The sequence below is a fragment of the Polyergus mexicanus genome, unplaced genomic scaffold (assembly GCF_030449975.1).
Source record: "Polyergus mexicanus isolate NDT 795.1 unplaced genomic scaffold, iyPolMexi1.0 SCAF_7, whole genome shotgun sequence".
NCBI classification, from domain to species: Eukaryota; Metazoa; Arthropoda; class Insecta; order Hymenoptera; family Formicidae; genus Polyergus; species Polyergus mexicanus.
Window position 1 is genome coordinate 5,230,351 of NW_027223327.1, and position 21,102 is coordinate 5,251,452.

At 34.0% G+C, this 21,102-nt stretch overlaps 3 protein-coding genes across 8 annotated transcripts; all 3 read right to left on the reverse strand.

Annotated features, from left to right (window-relative positions):
* Positions 1–436: 436 nt before the first annotated feature.
* On the reverse strand, positions 437–4,530 carry LOC138934955 (uncharacterized). 2 transcript variants are annotated; one of them, XM_070299126.1, is made up of 2 exons: positions 3,101–4,530; positions 437–3,037 (listed from the first exon to the last, which is right to left on the reverse strand). In XM_070299126.1, the coding sequence occupies exons 1-2, from the start codon at positions 3,148–3,150 to the stop codon at positions 1,348–1,350; spliced, it is 1,740 nt and encodes a 579-aa protein (XP_070155227.1). In that variant the 5' UTR covers positions 3,151–4,530; the 3' UTR covers positions 437–1,347. Both variants share the same exon structure in this region, with proteins under 2 accessions (XP_070155227.1, XP_070155228.1).
* Positions 4,531–5,706: 1,176 nt separating this feature from the next.
* LOC138934765 (uncharacterized) lies at positions 5,707–7,205 on the reverse strand. 5 transcript variants are annotated; one of them, XM_070298824.1, is made up of 4 exons: positions 6,955–7,205; positions 6,661–6,845; positions 6,097–6,429; positions 5,707–5,995 (listed from the first exon to the last, which is right to left on the reverse strand). In XM_070298824.1, the coding sequence occupies exons 2-4, from the start codon at positions 6,726–6,728 to the stop codon at positions 5,788–5,790; spliced, it is 609 nt and encodes a 202-aa protein (XP_070154925.1). In that variant the 5' UTR covers positions 6,729–6,845; positions 6,955–7,205; the 3' UTR covers positions 5,707–5,787. The 5 variants fall into 5 exon arrangements, 4 of the variants coding, with proteins under 4 accessions (XP_070154925.1, XP_070154926.1, XP_070154923.1 ...); XM_070298825.1 differs by having other exon boundaries at positions 6,661–6,848; XM_070298822.1 differs by having other exon boundaries at positions 6,947–7,205.
* Positions 7,206–18,082: 10,877 nt separating this feature from the next.
* LOC138934850 (uncharacterized) lies at positions 18,083–21,070 on the reverse strand. The gene is made up of 7 exons (XM_070298975.1): positions 20,403–21,070; positions 20,041–20,320; positions 19,639–19,857; positions 19,413–19,511; positions 19,119–19,325; positions 18,896–19,055; positions 18,083–18,804 (listed from the first exon to the last, which is right to left on the reverse strand). The coding sequence occupies exons 5-7, from the start codon at positions 19,158–19,160 to the stop codon at positions 18,611–18,613; spliced, it is 396 nt and encodes a 131-aa protein (XP_070155076.1). The 5' UTR covers positions 19,161–19,325; positions 19,413–19,511; positions 19,639–19,857; positions 20,041–20,320; positions 20,403–21,070; the 3' UTR covers positions 18,083–18,610.
* Between the last annotated feature and the right edge of the window lie 32 nt (positions 21,071–21,102).

The window sequence follows — 21,102 nt, forward strand, 5'->3', positions numbered from 1 at the left end:
GAAGATTATAAGTATATGGTGCTCCTCGCACATTCGTTTACACGTTTATTCAAGCTACTCTCTTTCTCTGCTCGTTCTTTATTGTATTCTTTCACTACCATTATTATATTCTTTTATTTGTTCGACTTCTATTCTTTTTATTCTCGTCTTTTGAATTATAGATATAAATAGAAAAAGAAAATAACTTATCGTGTATCTCATTTATGCTGTATAAAAATAAATTTATTTTCATGTAGGAAGACGAGAATAGAAAGAATAAAAGTTGAGCAAACAAAAGAATATAATAATGGGAACAAAAGAATACAGTAATGAACGAGCAGAAAGAAAAGAGAGAAAGAGAGTGAACGCGTAAGTGAATATGCGAGGAGCATGAACCTAAGCGATACGTAGTACATATATAGCATATAAAATATGAAATATAAAAAGAAAGATAGAAATATATTTCTTTTGTTTTCCTCATACATATATACATATATACATTATATGGGTATTCGATAATGTCCCCACGGGAGCGTATCGATCGAATGCGGTATGACGTATCGCTTGTCGTACGGACTCAGGGCGATTTTTGTCTCGCTGATGGTGTACACTTCGTGCAATTTTGATCTTATGCGGGACTGCTGTCGAGTCATTTCAATTTCATCGTGCAGGCACCGCGTGTAATCGTCAAACGTTATAGTACGCGCTACGACATTACGCTTGACGCCTTTTGCTCTTTTAGCGTCCTCCCTACCATCCACCCTCAACGCGTACATCTTCGCCCTGAGTCCAACGAATTCGGTCATGATGGCACCGTTATTTTCGTCCTTCATCAAGCCCAGCACCTTCTTGTTCTCGAGCGGTATACCATACGCGTTGTTAGCTGGATAATCGCTCATGTCGAATCTAGCGATATCGCGTTTCATGTTCTCGTACACATCCTCGCACTCGATGTGATAAATCAAACTGTCTGTATCGGTGTACATTATTTTACAATTTTCGCGATATAACGGTAACATGTACTCGTGGTGAAATTCGTATACACACACTTTCGATATATCGAAATATACACATACCGACGTAGATCGGTTTATTGAATTTCACCTCGAGTTTGCGCAATTCAACGGCGATCAGATTTTCCGAAAAGACGCTCCTGCTGTGAAAATTTGGTTTCGCGATCATCGTCTCCGCGCCGTATCGTCCGTCCCACTTTGTCAATAATTTTACATCGATATGATTGCGCACGTTTTCCATAGTTTTACCGAAAACCGCGTTGTTCATCAATTTGTATAAATTTTTCTCGAAATCGTTTTTCGCGAGTGTTCTAAAGCGGGTGTTGAGTTCGATGTAATCGCGAAGCCATACGGATTAAGCGAATTGCAATACGCGATGTATCTTTGTGACGCGAAGGCCGTGACGCGTGCACTGCTGCAGATTGCGATAGTGTATCACGTAACGCTTCTTATCGTACAGAGTTGCGAGGAATTTGTCCTTCCGCTTACCGGGCGGCTTATCGCGCGTCGGACAAAACGGTAGGTCAGCGTGCGCGTCGTGAAGATGTTGCGGATACTCCAGATCGACCTCGAGAATATAACCTGTGGGCGAATTCGAAGCGATCGCGCTAACGTCAAAGTCAGAGATGTCGTCGACCCATCGAAAATCGGCATAGGGCAATGGTTGACACATCGCCCAACCGTACAAATTGTTTACATCGAAATACATCACGTACGACGATGGTTTCGATGGATCGTAAGACGATGTGTACTTGTTATTGGCTCGCGCGTATCTGCCGGAACATTGGCTCAGGCCACCGCGTATACCGCGTTCGATAAACATAACTATGTCAATGTCTGTTAGCAATTTGAACGTAATATTCGTATGTTTTAGCATGGCATCCCACGTATATCCGGGAAGAGTATAGTAATACGCGGGGTCGAGCCCATAACTCTCGATACATTTGTCGTGAAAATTTTCAAAAACGTCGGCCAATAACAAGACATCCGTTTTTAAATATAGATCGCTGTATTCGCCCAAGGTTCGTACGGAGAACCGCTTCCAGACATTCTCGGCGTGCGCGTAATCGCTCTCGGATACGGTGTCACCAGTCAAGGAATTGTAAAATGATTCGCGCGGCGGTAAACACGTTTCGTGCAACCTATCGACGTAGTCAATGTATTCGTATGGAAAGACACCTTTTCGTGTCAATAAATTGAACTCTTCAATCGATAAATTTTGAAATTTCGATTTTAAAATTTGAAGTTTATCATTATTTAGAAACGATACCAATTTTTCGAGACTAGTACTGAGAAATTTATACGAATCGATGAACCGTAACTTTATATCGCTTCGCGAATCTGATCCTTCGATAGTATCTTTAACGTGTTTCGTGAATGAAATATACTTTTCTTTCGTTATCGGTAGTACATCGATCGAGCTTTCGAACGCTGTTGCTATTTCCTCGATAATAAAATGTGAATCGTAACCGGATAAATTGTGAAATACTATGGGAATGCAAAAAGATTCTTTATAATTTAAATTACAATTTGCATGCGAGAGACCTCGGTACCGCCCGGTTAAATGGCAATGATCGCGTACGCGTGTATCGTCTTGCGCGAATAGTTTCTCGCAAATGTGACAGTGTATCGCGCTGTAAAACTTTTCCCGCTTATCTCGCGTTAAATTTACCATGGGGACATTCGTGGTTAAAATAGCCTTTACGCGTTGCGCTAAATTTTTTAATTCTTTCACGAACCACGAAATGCAATCGGTGCTGCGGCGAGAATGAAACGCGGATAACGAATCATCGTACGAACAATGTACATAATATGCTATGCTAAATACTTTATGATGTTGGTAGTTTCTCTCTTCCTCCGTCTTCTCTAAAACACACTCCAAGTCGGCGTACACGACGAAAGGAAGCCGCTCTTTCCAATTATAGTTATTGAACGTGAGCCACTTGTCCTTATCGCTCGGTAATAGGATAGCGCACTCGTTCATCTCTCGACAGTCCACCGTATGTGACTGTAACTTGTCGTTCGAGCCAAAGTAGTGCAAACATCTGTAAAAGAAATAATTTTTGTTCAAAGATTTCTGCAATTAAATTTATTAAATATATACGTACCGATCGCAGATATATTTTTGACCATTATGTTTGCTTAGTTGCGAGCTCATGAGGCGGGATGAATTCTTGATTCACGCAAAATGTCCGAGGTCTTGCGAATCTTGCACGTACAGCAAGTTGACGTGTCTGTCCTTCTTTCACGCCGAAAGACGTATCGGGACAATGTTATTCTCTTTCTCGACGCAGTATACATTTATCGAAATGCCGTTATAAATTTCAAATTTTTTTATTTGATTAACGGTCGCTGGAAACTCAATGTCCTGGAGATTCAGCACTGTCGTGTAATGCGGGTACGAAGATTCCCGACCCGCGGTTTTTTCGGCTGGATACAGAGCGGCGACCACCGCCCATGCGAAACACGCATTGTCATTAGATTGCACGTTTATTACCGCTTTCTTCATCATTATTTTTCGCGGTAATTTAATATAGCATCCCGCGCGCATTGGATTATATTTATTTATATTTACAATTAAATCGAGGATTCGCGACAATGCCCACCCGCTATCGCGTTCTTGAAATTCTTCGAGCGAGGCAAGGGTGGGCTCGACGACGCGGCGCTCGTACCACTCGTGTAGATCGGACCTGCGAAAGAGTTCATAGTTTCTGGTATTGATACTTTTATTGGCGCGTTTATCACCCGACACAAACTCACCATTGAACATGGTGTTCACTTTCACATTATTACATCTTTCCATAACTTTTTGCACGCGCTCGAGCACAATGTCTTTGGCGTTCTCGAGAAATTGTCGCGGTTCGATATAGTCCGCATTAATCACCGCACCGGTCAGTATACGGTTTTCGAACGCGGTATCGATCTCTCGCCAAATGAGTCTTTCCGCGTTGTTGTCACCACTATAATCACCACCGCTATGTATAAACCGTCTCTCTAATCGAGTCTTCGCACCCTCGAGTCGCGCCATTCTGGCCACCAGAGATCGTCGAACTCCGATCGAGAGTCGCGGACGCTTGACACGGCTGCGTTCCCCGAGCTGTTCGATAAATTCCTCGCATCGCTGCGCCCACGCGAAATACTCGCCCGAGGTAGCGACTCGGCGCGACAGCTCCAACAGGTCGCGTTCAGTCTACGCGATATTTTCCATAATTTCCATTTTGCGGATTATCGCGAAATCTTCCACTGTACCGAACAATTAGCTCACACAAAAATTACAAAGTACCCGCTGTACTCGGCGCTCGCCGATATTTGTAATACATCGATAAACGTATCTCGACGCGTCTAAACCTTGAGTCACGTTGCCGCGAATATTCTAGCAGCCGGACATCGCACGCTCTACCTATCCCGCTCGCACGCACATCGCACGCGCTATCTCCCTCGCTCGTACACCGCACGTGCCGTCTCGCTCACTCCATAAACGCTACCTCTCTCGCGACGCCCCCCGCGCGATACCGGCCTCCACCACCGGACCGACAACACACACACGCACACCCCGCGATAAGCCCCTTCCCTCGTCCCGCGCCGATTTCCCTCTCCCCCTCATTCCTTCTCTTTAAGAAAATCTGTCCTGTATAAATATATCTATATACGTAAGGATTTCTCTTTAAGAAAATCTGTACCCGAAAACAAAAAAACTCAGCCCCGTTTATATATATATATAATATATGGTATATATATATATATATAATATATATCATAAACCGGGATCTCTTGGACCATTAGTATCTCGCATCACTATATTTTAATAATCTAATTGAATATTTAAACAAAAATTTCACGCTTGTTTTTTTAGTTTATCGTGTATTCTCACTAGTAACAATTTACTTTTCTTAAATCACTGTGAGCTAAACAGAGAAATAAAAATGGCTCTCGAAGACATTTTGGTCATTAAGTGGAACGCGCCCTATGCCTTTTATTCACGCTGACGGCTTGGTCTCGTATTAGTAAGTGTGCGTCTAGATGTGTCCGATGTCTAATGTCCATTCCTATTTGCATATTCCATTCTTATTTTAATGAGTTGGAAACCTATCTCATGTACATATTATGTAACTTATGAATTTATTTATTACTAAAGCGTTAAAAGTATCGGAAGAATTAATTAAACATACTTATTTGCAGTATAAAACGCGAGCTGCTTTTTATAGTAATTGCGAAAAGTACTGCGCAATAATAATATAAATAATAATAAATAAGAACAAATAATAATAATAATATAAATAATAACAATAAAGACTGTGTATATAGCTAGTAAATGTTTGTTTTTATGACTATAATTACTTTTTAATAAAATTTTGACAATTCTTCATTAATGCAGCATTTTATAATTATATCCTATTCTAGAAATTTCAAATGCAATTATAATATCTAATTTTTTATAAGTTACTAAAATCTGTCAGCAAATTTTCAGAAATATTACAAATGCAATGTTGCATCTGAAATATTCAGAAATATAACGCGTGCAATGTAAATGTAGTATTACTTTCATCATGTATCAGAAATGTTTCTAAATCATTGCATCTGCAATATTTCTTCTGCAATATTACAGAAATATACATATACAATATTAAAGCAAACTTTTTTATCTTTTTGAAAGATTTCAGAAATATTGCAAATACAATATTTTAAAAAACATGATGCAAGTACATTTCTGAAATATTTCGGATGCAAAGTTACAACTGAAATGTTAATGGAATATTTTTGTACCATTTCTGAACATTACAGTATTTCAGCAATATTACATGCCGAGTGGGTTAATAATTTGCTTTCTTCTTGTGCGTATCTTTTGATGATTATTATTAATTAATCGTTTATGATAATTATAAAATATAATAAATCTCTTCCAAGAATCATTGGAAACAAAGTCCTTTCGTGATATCCACTCTGTTGTATAGTTTGTAAAGAATCGTATTTTTTTGTTGGGATAATCGTCACAAGAATTTTTTCTAAAAAAAATATCCATATTACATGTATATAGTAAGATAATGTAAAATATTTTTGTACAATTTGGTTTAAATTTCAGAAATTACCATGTTGTTTACCATACCTTTTATTATTATGATTACTGACATCATCAATGACTTTATCATTTTGACTCATGTCATCGTTTTGCACCATGTCATTGTTTTGCACCATGTCATTGTTTTGCATGTCATTATTTTGTACTGTGTCATCATTTTGCACCAAGGAAATATTTTGTTCTTTCAAGCCACTTTTAGGTACAGCGTTTGGAAGTAAACGCTTCCTTACTGTGAACGCATCACTGTGATGAAAAGATTTTTCATCAAAGTGCTTATCGCAAATTGTTGCAGTTTTTACAGCAGAAGACAGTCCAAGAACATAAAGCCATTTATTTTTTAGATCAATATCTGAAGGAAATCTATAATCAAATATAAAAATACAATTTAAATGTACCCATACAGCACAAAACATTACAGTAACATTGCGGCAATATTATAATATTGTTGCAACGTTGCAGCAACAAATTTAATATTGCCGCAATGTTCTGTGCTGTATGGGTAATTACTATTATAAAAATACTTCAATAAATTACTATTTATTTAACCTTTTTTTCAAAAAGTTTATAAAAACAATTCTGAAATAAACTAACCTATAAAAACTGCGATCTAAATTAAAAGGATCTCGTTCTTTTCTGCATATTATGCACATTCGAACCATGTTGTCACAATTTTATTGACAAAAATCTTTATTATATATTTCTATAGAGATTTTAATTATTTCCAAGGTTTTCTGTTAAACTCTCTCCTCTGTCCTCTCCAACTCTCCAAGTCCGCTCTGCTAATATTAAATATCAAAAACTGCGCATGCGCGAATAGACAATGACAGCCAGGTCACTTGATTCTATCTCTTTCTAATTGTCTGATGTTTCCACTTACACGATTACCTATATATATGGCTCCCGTCCTCTATTATATCTTCTCTCTGATCTTCATGTTACATATTGTTAACTGCTGCACGATTATTATTTAGCGACGGACTGCGGAGACTGCGCGATCACGTTGTTACGTTGCCTAGCGATGCGAGAAACGCGATATGTACTGTGCAAGTTGCGACGTGCGTGTGGCGCGTGATTGACGCGAGATAAGACGATCTTCTAAAGGTGGGTATACACTTAACGAACGAACACCGAACGAACAGCGAATGCAAACGTTCGTTATTATCATTTAGCAGATATATACGCCAAAGCGAATGCGAATAGAACGTTCGATTCGCATTCGGCTCGATTCCCTCATGAAGCGATACATCAAAGACAATTCGTGCGAGAAAAACGTTCAAAACGTTTCGCATTCGCTGTTCGTTCGGTGTTCGTTCGCTAAGTGTATACCCACCTTAAAACCTTCACATTACGAATGCGGTAGAAAACATGAAACATATAATGACGTATTTAAAGAAATTATTTATTTATCATAATTAATAACTATTTCTAAATAATTATTATTTTAATCGCAAGAATAATATAATTAATAAATTATATTTGGGAAAATTTATTTTTATTCTGCTCAAATCAGATGTTCTAATGTTAAAATGTATTGGTCGTATGTGTTGGTGTATTGTATGTATTAAAACGTATGAGAGTTGCATTAGGATGGATTAGGCGGGCGTTTCGAGCATCCGCTCTAAAATTTTTTTTTAATTAATTCGCTCCTTTTCACGATCAATACATTTTAACGTTGGAACATCTGATTTGAGCAGAATAAAAATAAATTTTCCCAAGTATAATTTATTAATTACATTATTTTTATGATCTTGCGATTGACTGAAACTTTCGCATCGTGAATGCAATAATTTCGAAAACGTAATAACGTATAATATATGCTTTTTAAAATAATAATTATTTATTATAATTAGAAATAAATTATTAATTATGATAAATAATTAATTTTTTTAAGTACGTCATTATACGTTTCATGTTTTTTACCGCATTCGTAATGCGAAGGTTTTAGAAGATCGTTCGTCTTATCTCGCATCAATCACGCGCCACACGCACGTCGCAACTTGCACGGTACATGTGTTTCTCGCATCGCTAGGCAACGTAACAATGTGATCGCGCAGTCTCCGCGGTCCGTCGTTAAATAATAATCGTGCAGTTAAGGACAATACGTAGCATAAAGATTCATTACGCTGTGAGTGAGCAGGTGAGTAAGTGAATGCGTGAATGAGTGACCGAATAAGAGAGTGTATGAGAGTTGTGTAAAAGAGAGAAAGAGAGCGAGAAAAAAAGTGTATGCGTACATTGCGTGCGTGTGTATAAACGTCTCTCCCGCATTCTCTCCTTCCCTTCCTCTCTCTCTCTCTCTCTCCCTCTCTCTCTCTCTCTCTCGATCTGTCTCTTTCTTTCTTTTACGCACACACTCCGCCATACACACATCGTATAGCAATCAGCTGATTACAACGTCCGATGAGCGGCGATCCGGAACAACTTTCGCTAAAGTGACGTTATTTTAAATACGTATTCCTGACGTAATTCTAAGACATTTTCTTCTTTACCAAAATTTTATTTAAAGCATAATTTTGTTATAAAATAAAATAGTTAGCGACTCATGCGGTGGTAATCACGCGTCGGACGGTCAGCTGTGGCGCGTTGCGTCGCTCCTGCCTACCTTTTGTACTCGACACGTGATTTGCTAACTATTTTTGCTTATAACTCAAAAATTACGCTTCAATTCAAATTTTGGTAAAGGAAAAATCGTCTTAGAATCGTATCAGAAATACGTCATTTTAAGGATGGAAGGTTGTTCTGAAACACCCTGTATATCGATTTTCAAGTATAGACATTACAAAGGCAATAACAAGGCAAGAACAATAAATAAAAAAGTATAAAATTTATAGTGAGTCAAAAGCCACTATAATTATAATTTTACACAACTTTTTTATTATACAGGGTGGCCCCGAACGTTCCAGCCAGACTTTGAGATCTTATACGAAATTTAATTCTGAACAAAAAAATTCGTATATACATGAGTTGAAAAATGCTTTCTTAAGAAGTTATCGCTCAAAACCTCTGAAATCGTGATTATTTTATACATTTTTCCAAATATCATGGAAAATGTCTTAACAAAATGTACCGAAACAAAAGTTGTTTCTCTCGATGCCGAAGGTATATTGAAACTAAAGGAGGACATTTTGAGAACAGTTAGTTTTTTCACGTCTTTATTCATTTTCTACTATCACATGCTATTTTAGTTTAAAAAAATTTATTTTATTTTCATAAAAGAAAAAAATTTTTATTTTTTATTTTTATCGTTATTTCAAGAAATTTATTAAGTTTCATTTTCTTTTTATTTCATTTTTTTCACTTTTTGCTCTTCCTTTGCATCAAAAGTTTTTGAGTGATAACTTCTTAAGGAAACATTTTTCGATCCATATTTACAGGAAATAATGTTTCGTTCAGAATTAAATTTTCTATAAGATCTCAAAGTCTGGCTGGAACGTTTGGAGCCACCCTGTATATACAGGGTGTAACAGAGCGCCCGTATCAGCAGTTTTTGGGGGAAACAACGTATTTTCGTGAAAAATGTTTCATGCAAAATTTATAGAATTCTAAGTGGCGCATTATATAATAATATTTTATTTTTCATAACATATTCTTGTAGCTTATCTCGAGAGCTTTCCAAAACACTACAAAATATTTTTTCATTAAAAGTACCTTTTAAGTTATTTTATATTTTAATCTGACATATTTAGATATAAAAAAATAAATATCTCGCAAAAAAATTTAGTTCTTGATAATCTTACCGTAATATTTTTATGTACAGATAATGAGACAAATTAATTAATATAAAAAAATAATTGTTTTTAAAAAAATTATTTACAATTTATTTTTTTAAACAATTATTTATTTTTTTTGCGCTAATTGATTTGTCTCATTATTCTGTACATAAAAGTATTACGGTAAGATTATCGAAAACTGAATATTTTACGAAATATTTTATTTTTTATATCAAAATATGTCAGATTAAAATAACTCAAAAAATACTTTATTATACTGTTTTGGAAAGCTCTCAAGGGTCTAGTTTCCACCGAAGTATTAATTCGCATCTAGTGCGGCGTAGAACCAAATTTAAGTCGATGGAAACACGACTGACTGCGTTCATTTCACTCCCATTTCGATCTACAAGCTTTGTCGGAGTGGCAGCGAATTGACACAAAATTTAGGGCTCCGTAAAATTAGCCGGACCACTTTAACTTTTTGATAATTAAAATTATCTAATCGTTTGGTGGTTGCTTGGTGATGATTGGTAGCCTAATTAAAACGTTTGGTGGTCAATCGTTTTTTTTTTAATTAAATCATTAAAATATTGGTGTAAAGTTAGCCGGACATTTTTAATTTTTAGTCTAATCGATTAAATCAAGGCTTATTCGATGCAAAATCGTTAGATGGTCACAAATCCTTTATTTACAACGTTTGGTGGTCCATAATTTATTCAAAAAGTAAAAAAAAACCATGTGTGGTTAAGTAGTGGGAATGGCTAACTGGAAGCTGTAAAGTTAGCCGAGCAAATATATTATTTATTAACCAATTTTGTTCAAATTGGTCTTAATTGAAAGACAATCGTTTGGTGGTGATTGGTAGTCTAATTACAACGTTTGGTAGTTAATTATTAGGCTACTATGATTATAAAACCATGTGCGCTGTTCCTGCGCTTGCGCATACCTTCGTCGTGTAATGGCTCTCGCAGCCAGCGCGATGACGCGATATCCAATGAGAGCTCTGCTTTTCGGAAAAAATAAAGCTCTCATTGGATTCGCGCGTCGCGTCATCGCGCTTATCTGCAAGAGCCATAATGCTGATATTACATTCAAACAAAATATTTGTCGATTGGCTATCAGATGGAGAATTCGGAGAATCTCGATAGAGACTCTAGAATTCTAGAAATTGTTTATTCGATAGTCAATCGTATGAATGTAATATCAGGTTAAGGGCGATATTACATTTGTCGTACGACAAACTTTTTCAACATATTGATTGGCTGCAAAATAGAAACTTTTTTGAGTCTCTAGAAATTAGCTAATCAATGCGCTTAAAAAGTTTGTCGTACGATAAGTCGAGGAAGAATCATGGGTTACATACAGATTCGTTTTTAGTTCGTTTTTAGTTTCTATTAAAATATATTTCATTATAAAATTATAAAAGTTATTCGAATTACATGTTTTTAATTATTGATTTAATCAAGTAATATGATACTTTTTTATGAACCACTGTAAAGAATAACACACATACATTCAGAATGCTAAACCAAATCAATATCAAAGTTGATAGTTCTTCTCTTATAAACAGTCCCCAGTTTGATGAAATAAAATGTATTTACTATTTATTGCTAATTGCCACAATTACTTTCCTAGATTAACTGGTGACATTCTCATCCAATCATTTCGTTGCGCACTGTCGTCGCTCAACAGGAAGGTGGGAACTTTTTAATGATTTGCATCCGCATATCACGAAAAGTAATTTAAATCAGAATATTGAGCCACATCTGGCAATGTACCTTCAACAATAAAAATATTTTTTATAAGATAAAAATTGAAGGAATATATTCGAATAAAATAAAAAAAGCGTTTTTTACCTTAAACTATGCATGAGAGACTGAAAGTTGTTATAAGTATCCTTTAGTACAAAAAAAAATTGTTAAGAGGATGCCGGATTACCGACAGAATGCGAATATTAGTAGGATTGCAAAATCTTTTTGTTGATTATAGATATCAACAAATCCTTTTCCACAATTAAGGTACACATAATAACGGAGTGCGGAGTTTAACATTTCATATGAAAAGTTGAAAAAAATGTGAAAATTACAGTTTTGTTATCGGCTTCTGCCGTCAACATTTACTTAATATAACAAATTTGTAATCTGTACGTGCCTAATCAGTGAACTCCGCACTCGGCATTTCATCAAAGAGTATAAGTGAACTTAGAGAAGTGAATTTAGAAGCTTTATAAAAAAGATTTTACGATGCTACACTTTCGTGTATATGTGTGTGTGCGAGATAGAGACTCAAGAGTAAAACAGAGCAGTAGATTAGTTGCGTGATGTCGCGATAGACGGAGCTGCAATCTTACATGACAAGGACAGACATAATCGTACTACCTTTGTCTCTTTCATGCGTGGAGAGTAATATATATATACGCACTAACATTATTGCAGTATCTTTTTTCTCTCGATCATACGCTCTGTCTTTTTCTAATCGCTCGCTCGCTATGTACTACGTATCGCTTAGCTTCATGCTCCTCGCATATTCACTTACGCGTTCACTCGCGCCTCTCTCTCTCTCTCTCTCTCTCTCTCTCTCTCTCTCTCTCTCTCTCTTTCATTCTGCTCGTTCATTATTGTATATTGTATTCTTTTATTGCCATTATTATATTCTTTTATTTGCTTAATTTTTATTCTTTCTATTCTCGTGTCCCTACATGAAAATAAATAAATTTATTTATTTATGTTTATTTGATACATCATAAATGAGATACACAAGTTATTTTCTTTTTCTATTTAATTATAGTTAAATACAACACATGTACATACAAAAATGCACATAATTAAATACTTTTTCTATTTATGACATACACAATATCTCATTTATGTTGTATAAAATAAAGACGAATAAATTAATGTATTATTATGTAGGAAGACGAGAATATAGAAAGAATAAAAGTCGAAGAAATAAAAGAATATAATAATGGGGATGAAAGAATACAATAAAGAACGAGGAGCAAGCGAGATGACAAACATCAAACAGTTCCGAAGTCTCGTTCGCGAGGCTCTCTTTATCTATAATATCTCGGGTTACATATCGTTCGTAAAATTTCTGTTTTTCGTATTTTATCGATATCAAAATAATTTTAATAGATTAATGAGATTCTTGCGATTAAAATAATACTAAACATGACATAAATCAGATAATTTTTAATCAGTTATGTTATTAAAATTATGATTACTTATTTCATTTAAAATAATCGGATTTATATCGTATTTGGTGTCATTTTAATCGCAAAAATGTAATTAATCCATTACAATTATTTTCAGATATATAAAATGCGAAATACGAAAGTTTTATTTTCTATAGTAAGATGACATATATACGTGAAAGATTACAGATAAAAGGAGTCACGCGAGCGAGGCTTCGGAACTCTTTCATGTTTGTCATCTCACTTACTCCTTCATTCTTTCTCGCTCTCGCTTTTGTCGACTCTTCAGCGTCGGGGATCTTTCCTTATCTACAAAATATAAACATCTTCTATATAAAAGGTGAAACTTGTATTTTCCATTTCATCTGTATAAAAATAATTATAATGGATTAATGAGATTCTTGCGATTAAAATGACACGAAACATGACATAATATCGGATTATTTTTAATCAATTATGTTATTAAAATTATTACTTATTTCATTTAAAATTATCCGATTTATGTCATATTTGGTGTTATTTTAATCGCAAAAATCTCATTAATCCATTATAATTATTTTTATACTAATAAAATACAATATGAAAGTTTCAGTTTTTATTTTATAAGATGTTTATATAAGGAAAGATCCCCGCGCGATGCTGAAGAGTCGACAAAAGCAATAGCGAGAAAGAATGAAGGAGCAAGCCAGACGACAAATATCGAAGAGTTCCGAAGTCTCGCTTGTGAGGCTCCCTTTATCTACAATCTTTCACGTTAGATTAATATATATAAATTATTATAAAATTTATATATATATATACAGGGTGTCCGGCGTCAATCGCATCACCGGTCGTGTGCAGGTAGAGCAGATGAAATCGAGAAGAAAAGTCCTTTACCTTTTTTTTCTATAACACTTAATAAAAGAGTTATTATTGAGTAAAGTCTGGCCAATCAGCGCCGACCTTTAGCCGGGCGCACGTCAGTGAGCCGCGCGCTGTGAAGTGTGCAGCGGCGTACACTATCAAGCGCGCGGTTCACCGACATGCGCCCGGCTAAAGATTGGCGCTGATTGGCCAGACTTTACTCAATAATAACTCTTTTATTAAGTATTATATAAAAAATTGGTACAGGACTTTTCTTCTCGGTTTCACCTGCTCTACCTGCACATGACCGGTGATGCGGTTGACGCCGGACACCCTGTATATATATGTCATGTTACTATAGAAAATCAAATGTCTGTATTTCGCATTTTATATATCCGAAAATAATTTAAATGCATTAATTACATTATTGTGATTAAAATGACATGTCGTAAAATATTAATAAATAATGTTTTTATGTATCGAATTAATTTTAATCAATATGAAAATAATTTTTTATTCGGTTACAGAATATTCGTTTATAAAGATGCGCATTTGTTTATATTATTACGCGATATTTGTAGCATGCATGTATCTAAGTATGTGTGTACGTATCGGGGAATAAGGCGACTGTACTATTCACACGCACACAGCCAGGCACATCCGATAATATCAGTGCGCGGCAGTACTCAGTCTCAGTCTCAGTCGCGCGTGTTGTGTACATACGCGTAACGAGAGATAACCGCAAAAATGTGCTCAACCGTTATAACGCGTTATAACGCATCGAATTTAAAAAACGAGTGTTGTGTTTGTGTAGTCATAGTGTGTTCATATAATAGGGCGAAAATGTAATGAAAAACGCTTGCCTCGCTTTGCCCGCAGACTTTCTTTAAAAAGAATAAGGGTCAAAAGGTTAGTATATTTATATACCATAATTCTAGAAGGAATTGTTTTAATGTATAGTATATACTAATATGTCGCTAGATATAATTGAATTTTTTTTCCGTGCAGTTTACACAAAAATATAAGTATGATAATGTAATATTATATAAAAATGTAATATTTCAAGTTTTTTTTTTATTTTTTGATTATATCTTTAAAGCAATTCCTAAATAGAAAACAACATAAAGACCTTTGTATAAAAAAATTGTAACATAAAATTAATCTTTAAATAGAATTTAGAATTACTACAATACATGAACATACACATTATATATATATGATGCATATAGTATTTAGTACTCATATAGTATTTTTGTTATAAAGAAATAGACAGACATGGGCAAAAAAAGAAAGAGAGAGAGAGAGAGAGAGAGAGAGAGAGAGAGAGAGAGAGAGAGAGAGAGAGAGAGAGAGAGAATAGGAATGAGTAAGCGAGAGAATGGCTGTACAACGATATATCGATTAATAATTCACATCAGTCGCTAAATATTAGTGAGCATAAAGTATTGCTACGGAGAAAGATCCAACTATTTCCTTTTTTTTCTTACTTTTGGCACTTGTATGGACACTTGCTCACTTACACTATATCCTCTTTCTCTTTGCCCATTCTTCTCTGTCCGTCTCTTTCTGATCCGAGCATACTATGTATGTTATATATTATCTATATGCGATCTTTTCGTGAACTGGTTGAAAATATTTCATACCAGATGCGGTTTGCATGTGCGCTCTAAATATTGCCGAAATATTTGATCCCAGAAGCGATCTTTTCGTGAACTGGTTGTAAATATTTCATACCAGATGCGGTTTGCATGTGTGCTCTAAATATTGCCGAAATATTTGATCCCAGAAGCGATCTTTTCGTGAACTGGTTGTAAATATTTCATACCAGATGCGGTTTGCATGTGCGCGCTAAATATTGCCGAAATATTTGATCCCAGAAGCGATCTTTTCGTGAACTGGTTGTAAATATTTCATACCAGATGCGGTTTGCATGAGCGTTCTGGTTAAAAATATATCCCAGAGGCGATTTACGTGTGCTGGGTATTGTAAAAAATATCCCAGAGGCGATTTACGTGTGCTGGTTATTGTAAAAAATATCCCAGAGGCGATTTACGTGTGCTGGGTATTGTAAAAAATATCCCAGAGGCGATTTACGTGTGCTGGTTATTGTAAAAAATATCCCAGAGGTGATTTACGTGTGCTGGTTATTGTAAAAAATATTCCAGAGACGATTTACGTGTGCTGGTTATTGTAAAAAATATTCCAGAGGCGATTTACGTGTGCTGGTTGCTTTACAATATTTTGAACCGGATGCGATTTAATAGTTATATAAGATTAGCAATATAACCGTTATTATATATTATAATACATATATATGTATTGTGCTATTGTATGTATGTATGTATGTATCTATGATGTATGTATATATATATATACATAAAAGGCACACATATATATATAACAATACATGCACACACACACATACACATGGCCAAATATTATTCCTCTTGGAAAGATATATGGAAAGGCACACACACACACGTACATATATATATATATATATATATATATATATATATATATATATATATATAAGTCCATATAAGTAATGTGTGCAATTGTGTTCAAATATGCAATAAAGGCAGACACGTGTATATGTTATACTGTTATCTATACGCTTAGATACGCTTAGATATGCGTGCGAGGCAATAGAGCAGTAGAAATACACGATGTCCGATTTCAACATATTGAACACAATTCTCTTTCAAATATGCATAAAACATGCAGAAATATTAATATTGGTAACAGCGGAACTAAAATTATTGATATTATCGATAATTTCGGTCGGTATTATCGATAATTTTAGTTACGCTTAGATGAGGGCGCTAACTCGTCGGAGTTCGGCCGTCGCTCCGGCATCCTCTTAACTTATTTAATGCTTATTTATCACATTACATATTTCAGCTTTTTCGTTTATGTGATAGGCCGGATTCACACCTTAGCAGAAAAGCAGAAGCCAATCAGAACTCGCGTTGAAAATAAGCAATACATTCTGCTTTTTTAACGCGAATTCTGATTGGCTTCTGCTTTTCTGTTTTCTGCTTTTCTGCCAAGGTGTGAATCCGGCCATATAATATCTGTAATATTATATCAATATACATAAAACATATGTAGAATTGATAAAAATAAGATTTTATCTTTACATGTTTTCACGTGCTTTGCCCTAATTCTATAATTGGAAACTTAATATATTTTAACAGAAACTAAAAATAAAAACTAACTTGTATGTAACCTATGATTCTTCCTCGACTTGGAGTCTGATGGTTGTCAGTAACTGTGTCAATTTACATTCCAGTCTGTTTTTAGCGATGCCCAAGCGTATACGTGGACGAATATCCAAATCAATAAAAATGTGGAAATTTAACTTCTTCTGTAATAGTAATGTCCCTTTGCACTTTTGGCATTACACATTGTAGATATATGGCCGGAAATTTATTGCTTCTTCCAAAGTCCCAAAACCTTTCTTTTCAATTTTTTTATGATTCGGATCTAGATACAGCATTGAGTAAGATTGACCAATGCATCCAGAACAATTTTCAGTGACATATACACTAGATACTAGAATATGAATCAAGGATTCTTTTCACAACATTTGTGATACTGTCTATAAAAGGTCTGTAAACATAAAATACATATATATCTTCATTTAAATCCTATAAAAAATATCTATAATAATAATAAAATAATTTTTTTTGTTTTAGAATTGGATGCGACTTTAACTGAGAAAGAGCTTGACGATATCGCTGCTGAATGGTTTCGTTTTGGGAAGCAGCGGCACAATAGAGAATTACAAAAAAATGCAAGATGGATGACTGATGAAGAAAAGAAAACTAATAAAACTAATATAACAGAGAAAGAGACTAGATCGATGCAAGAGAAACGTTAATCAGCCTAGACAGAAGCCGGTAATCACTTGGGATATCACTGTCGCCTCGGGTAATCTGCGTCATCTCGCCGCGGTGTGCGCAGTAGCGAATAAAATATTAATTAATGTGCGCATATTTTCTAGAAGAGATATTGGCTCTATAGCACATTAAATAATGATTGATTTTGTGATAACTGCTATATAGTTAAAAAAATAATTTATGTTTATATTATTTTAATTAGAATGTTTTTATATAAGTTTAAAGAAACATGTGTTGCAGTACTCTAATATATGATATAATAAATTTAATTTTTGTTTGCTAGAGGAAATATAACATTTTGTTTATATCTACTTATACTTATATCATTTTTGTTATATTGCTAGAAGGTAAATATGTAATATTGATTTAGCACTTACATAAAAGACAATGGAAAAATACAAAATGCAAAAATTTATTGTAATTTATTATTTATTGCTTTCTTCACAATATGTTTCATCACAATAGTTCTTCACAATAGTTTTTTCACAATATTAGCGCAATGTAATACTAAATTAAAATTTTTTTCTTGTACAATAGTAAACATTTTTTTTGTACAATAGTAGATATAAACAAAATGTTATATTTCCTCTAGCAAACAAAAATTAAATTTATTATATCATATATTAGAGTACTGCAACACATGTTTCTTTAAACTTATATAAAAACATTCAAATTAAAATAATATAAACATAAATTATTTTTTTAACTATACAGCAGTTATCACAAAATCAATCATTATTTAACGTGCTATAGAGCCAATATCTCTTCTAGAAAATATGCGCATATTAATTAATATTTTATTCGCTACTGCGCACACCGCGGCGAGATGACGCAGATTACCCGAGGCGACAGTGATATCCCAAGTGATTACCGGCTTCTGTCTAGGCTGATTAACGTTTCTCTTGCATCGATCTAGTCTCTTTCTCTGTTATATTAGTTTTATTAGTTTTCTTTTCTTCATCAGTCATCCATCTTGCATTTTTTTGTAATTCTCTATTGTGCCGCTGCTTCCCAAAACGAAACCATTCAGCAGCGATATCGTCAAGCTCTTTCTCAGTTAAAGTCGCATCCAATTCTAAAATAACTTTTAAAACAAAAAAAATTATTTTATTATTATTATAGATATTTTTTATAGGATTTAGATGAAGATATATATGTATTTTATGTTTACAGACCTTTTATAACAGCGATCATATGTAATTTGAATAGAGCAAAGTTTTGCCCCCATCCTTTCCATGAACATTGCAGACTGCATTCATTAGAAAATATTCGTGTTAAAACGTTGTGAATATTTCCTTTAGATGTGTGACCGCCTATCTTATGGATAAAAACTTTCTAGAAATTTATAATTAATATTAAAAAACAATAAAAGTCTTCTTATTTATATTTTTTACTTACATATTCCTGAAGAAAATGTTCTTCTTCTAATCGAGTTTCCATATCTTTGATATCATTAATTGATTTCCATGGCAAACATTTGTGTATGCGTTCTATTGAAGAATTAAGTTATTTTCATCGTAGGTGTCATTCTATCGATACGTTGCACAACGTCTTTTATTTGCACTTGTACTTTAGCAACCATTCTTATTAAAATATTAGTATTTCCTGGAACAAACAATTAATATAATACAATGAATGAAATAATACAAGTCTGGTTTTAAGAGAAATCTATTTGAAAAAATATAAACTTACTTTCAGCAATTTCGATTAAATTTATTAATTGATCAATTTTATTTTTTGTATTTGTATTCTCTATATTATCTGTAATTTTTACAGTTTGCGAGAAACTTCCTGAAAACACAATTGTTTATGGAAATTATGTCACAAATTAGATCATTTTTTAAGATTTATCATATTTAATCTTTTATTATTAGATATGGCATTTGTTTTATATTTATTATTTTGTCTTACTACTCACATCTTTTGTTATAATTATTTGAACATGATAAAAGTGATGGATATTCAGAAGGCTTATTAAGAGTCGAAGTTTTGGAACAAGGCCATTGTAGCATCTCTATTGAACTATTCGATATGTTATTTTGGTTATTATTTATATTATTTTCTTCAGAATCGCTATCCATATGAATATCCTTGGTAGGTAATTTTCTCTTGTATGTTTTCTTTGACTGCCATTGATCTGTAAACATATATTTATTTTCTACAGACGTATGCTTGTTGCGTACTTGGAACATATTTAATTATATATATGTAAGGTTAAGGTTATATCTAAATTATAATAAAAAGATGTTTTTTAAATTATAAGATATATTATTAGAATATATCCACATTTTTACTTGGTACATTTGAAATTTATACTCACCTCTTTCTTTATTAAAAGCATTATTAGGAAGTGATGGTAACATGAAATCAGCATCATCAGTTTCACTCGTAAGCAAAACTTTCAAATATGAGCATTGTGGTTGCTTTGTTGAGTATCCTTTTTGTAACCTCTTTCATCTATGTTAATGTTTTCTTCATTTTCACTATCTGAATAAAAAAACCTGTTGGGCAATTTTTTCTATGTCCTTTTCCTAACTGAATTTCATCAGTAGAAGTATAACTTTCATTTTTCGCAACCTTTCTAGCTTTTTCTAATGTACCTTTAAAAATTTTAATACATATTATATTAAGATATAACAAAATATTAATGGAAAAGATACTTATATTAAGATATATTCTTACCACAGTATTTTTCAATTAATACTGGAAGCTGCATTCATGTTTTAATGTCTGGTTCCATACGTTTTAATATTAAAGATGATAAGTTTTTTGTATTAGCCGGTGGCCACCAACATACTGTTTCGTTTTCCTGCTCACGAAGCCAATTTATTGGAACTTCATTTATAGCACCGTCATTGAGAAATGTTACAACAGCATAAGCCATATTTCTGAAAAAGCATATGACATGTATAATACATAAATTACGATGATATAATACATGCAAGAGCATTTGATTTGATTTATTAAGACTTTATAAAGTTATTCAACAAATTGTAAAATATATAAAATTGTATATAAAATTTGTAAATAATATATAAAATTGTAAAATATATAACGTTCTATCATAATATTGTAATAAACCGCTTTCGCGAGGCGGTCGTGGATAACTCGGTCGGAATCCGAGGCTCGTGAAAGGATATCGAGAGACGAACGAAAGCAACGTGAGGTAAAATATAATTTATTGCGTGTAAGTATGTGTGTATACAGAATGAGTGTATGTGTATAAGCGCTATATGCGTGTGAGCGAGTGTAGTGGTGTGCAAGTGAGACGATAGGCGAGCGAGTGCGTGCGCGAACGTATAATATAGAAGTATGATGTTACAATGTATCGAAAGTATGTACGTGATGCAAATGACAGTACTCTGCGTTGATACCACTGCTT

Excerpts from the sequence above, each read along its gene's own strand:
- LOC138934765 (XM_070298824.1), bottom strand. The coding sequence starts at position 6,728 with ATGGTTCGAATGTGCATAATATGCAGAAAAGAACGAGATCCTTTTAAT. Across the intron at positions 6,430-6,660 it reads TTAGATCGCAGTTTTTATAG|ATTTCCTTCAGATATTGATC; the intron begins GTTAGTTTATTT and ends ATTTGATTATAG. Across the intron at positions 5,996-6,096 it reads AGTAATCATAATAATAAAAG|AAAAAATTCTTGTGACGATT; the intron begins GTATGGTAAACA and ends TATTTTTTTTAG.
- LOC138934955 (XM_070299126.1), bottom strand. The coding sequence starts at position 3,150 with ATGAGCTCGCAACTAAGCAAACATAATGGTCAAAAATATATCTGCGAT. Across the intron at positions 3,038-3,100 it reads CAAAAATATATCTGCGATCG|ATGTTTGCACTACTTTGGCT; the intron begins GTACGTATATAT and ends TTTCTTTTACAG.
- LOC138934850 (XM_070298975.1), bottom strand. The coding sequence starts at position 19,160 with ATGGAAACTCGATTAGAAGAAGAACATTTTCTTCAGGAATAT. Across the intron at positions 19,056-19,118 it reads AACATTTTCTTCAGGAATAT|AAAGTTTTTATCCATAAGAT; the intron begins GTAAGTAAAAAA and ends ATAAATTTCTAG. Across the intron at positions 18,805-18,895 it reads TATGATCGCTGTTATAAAAG|TTATTTTAGAATTGGATGCG; the intron begins GTCTGTAAACAT and ends TTGTTTTAAAAG.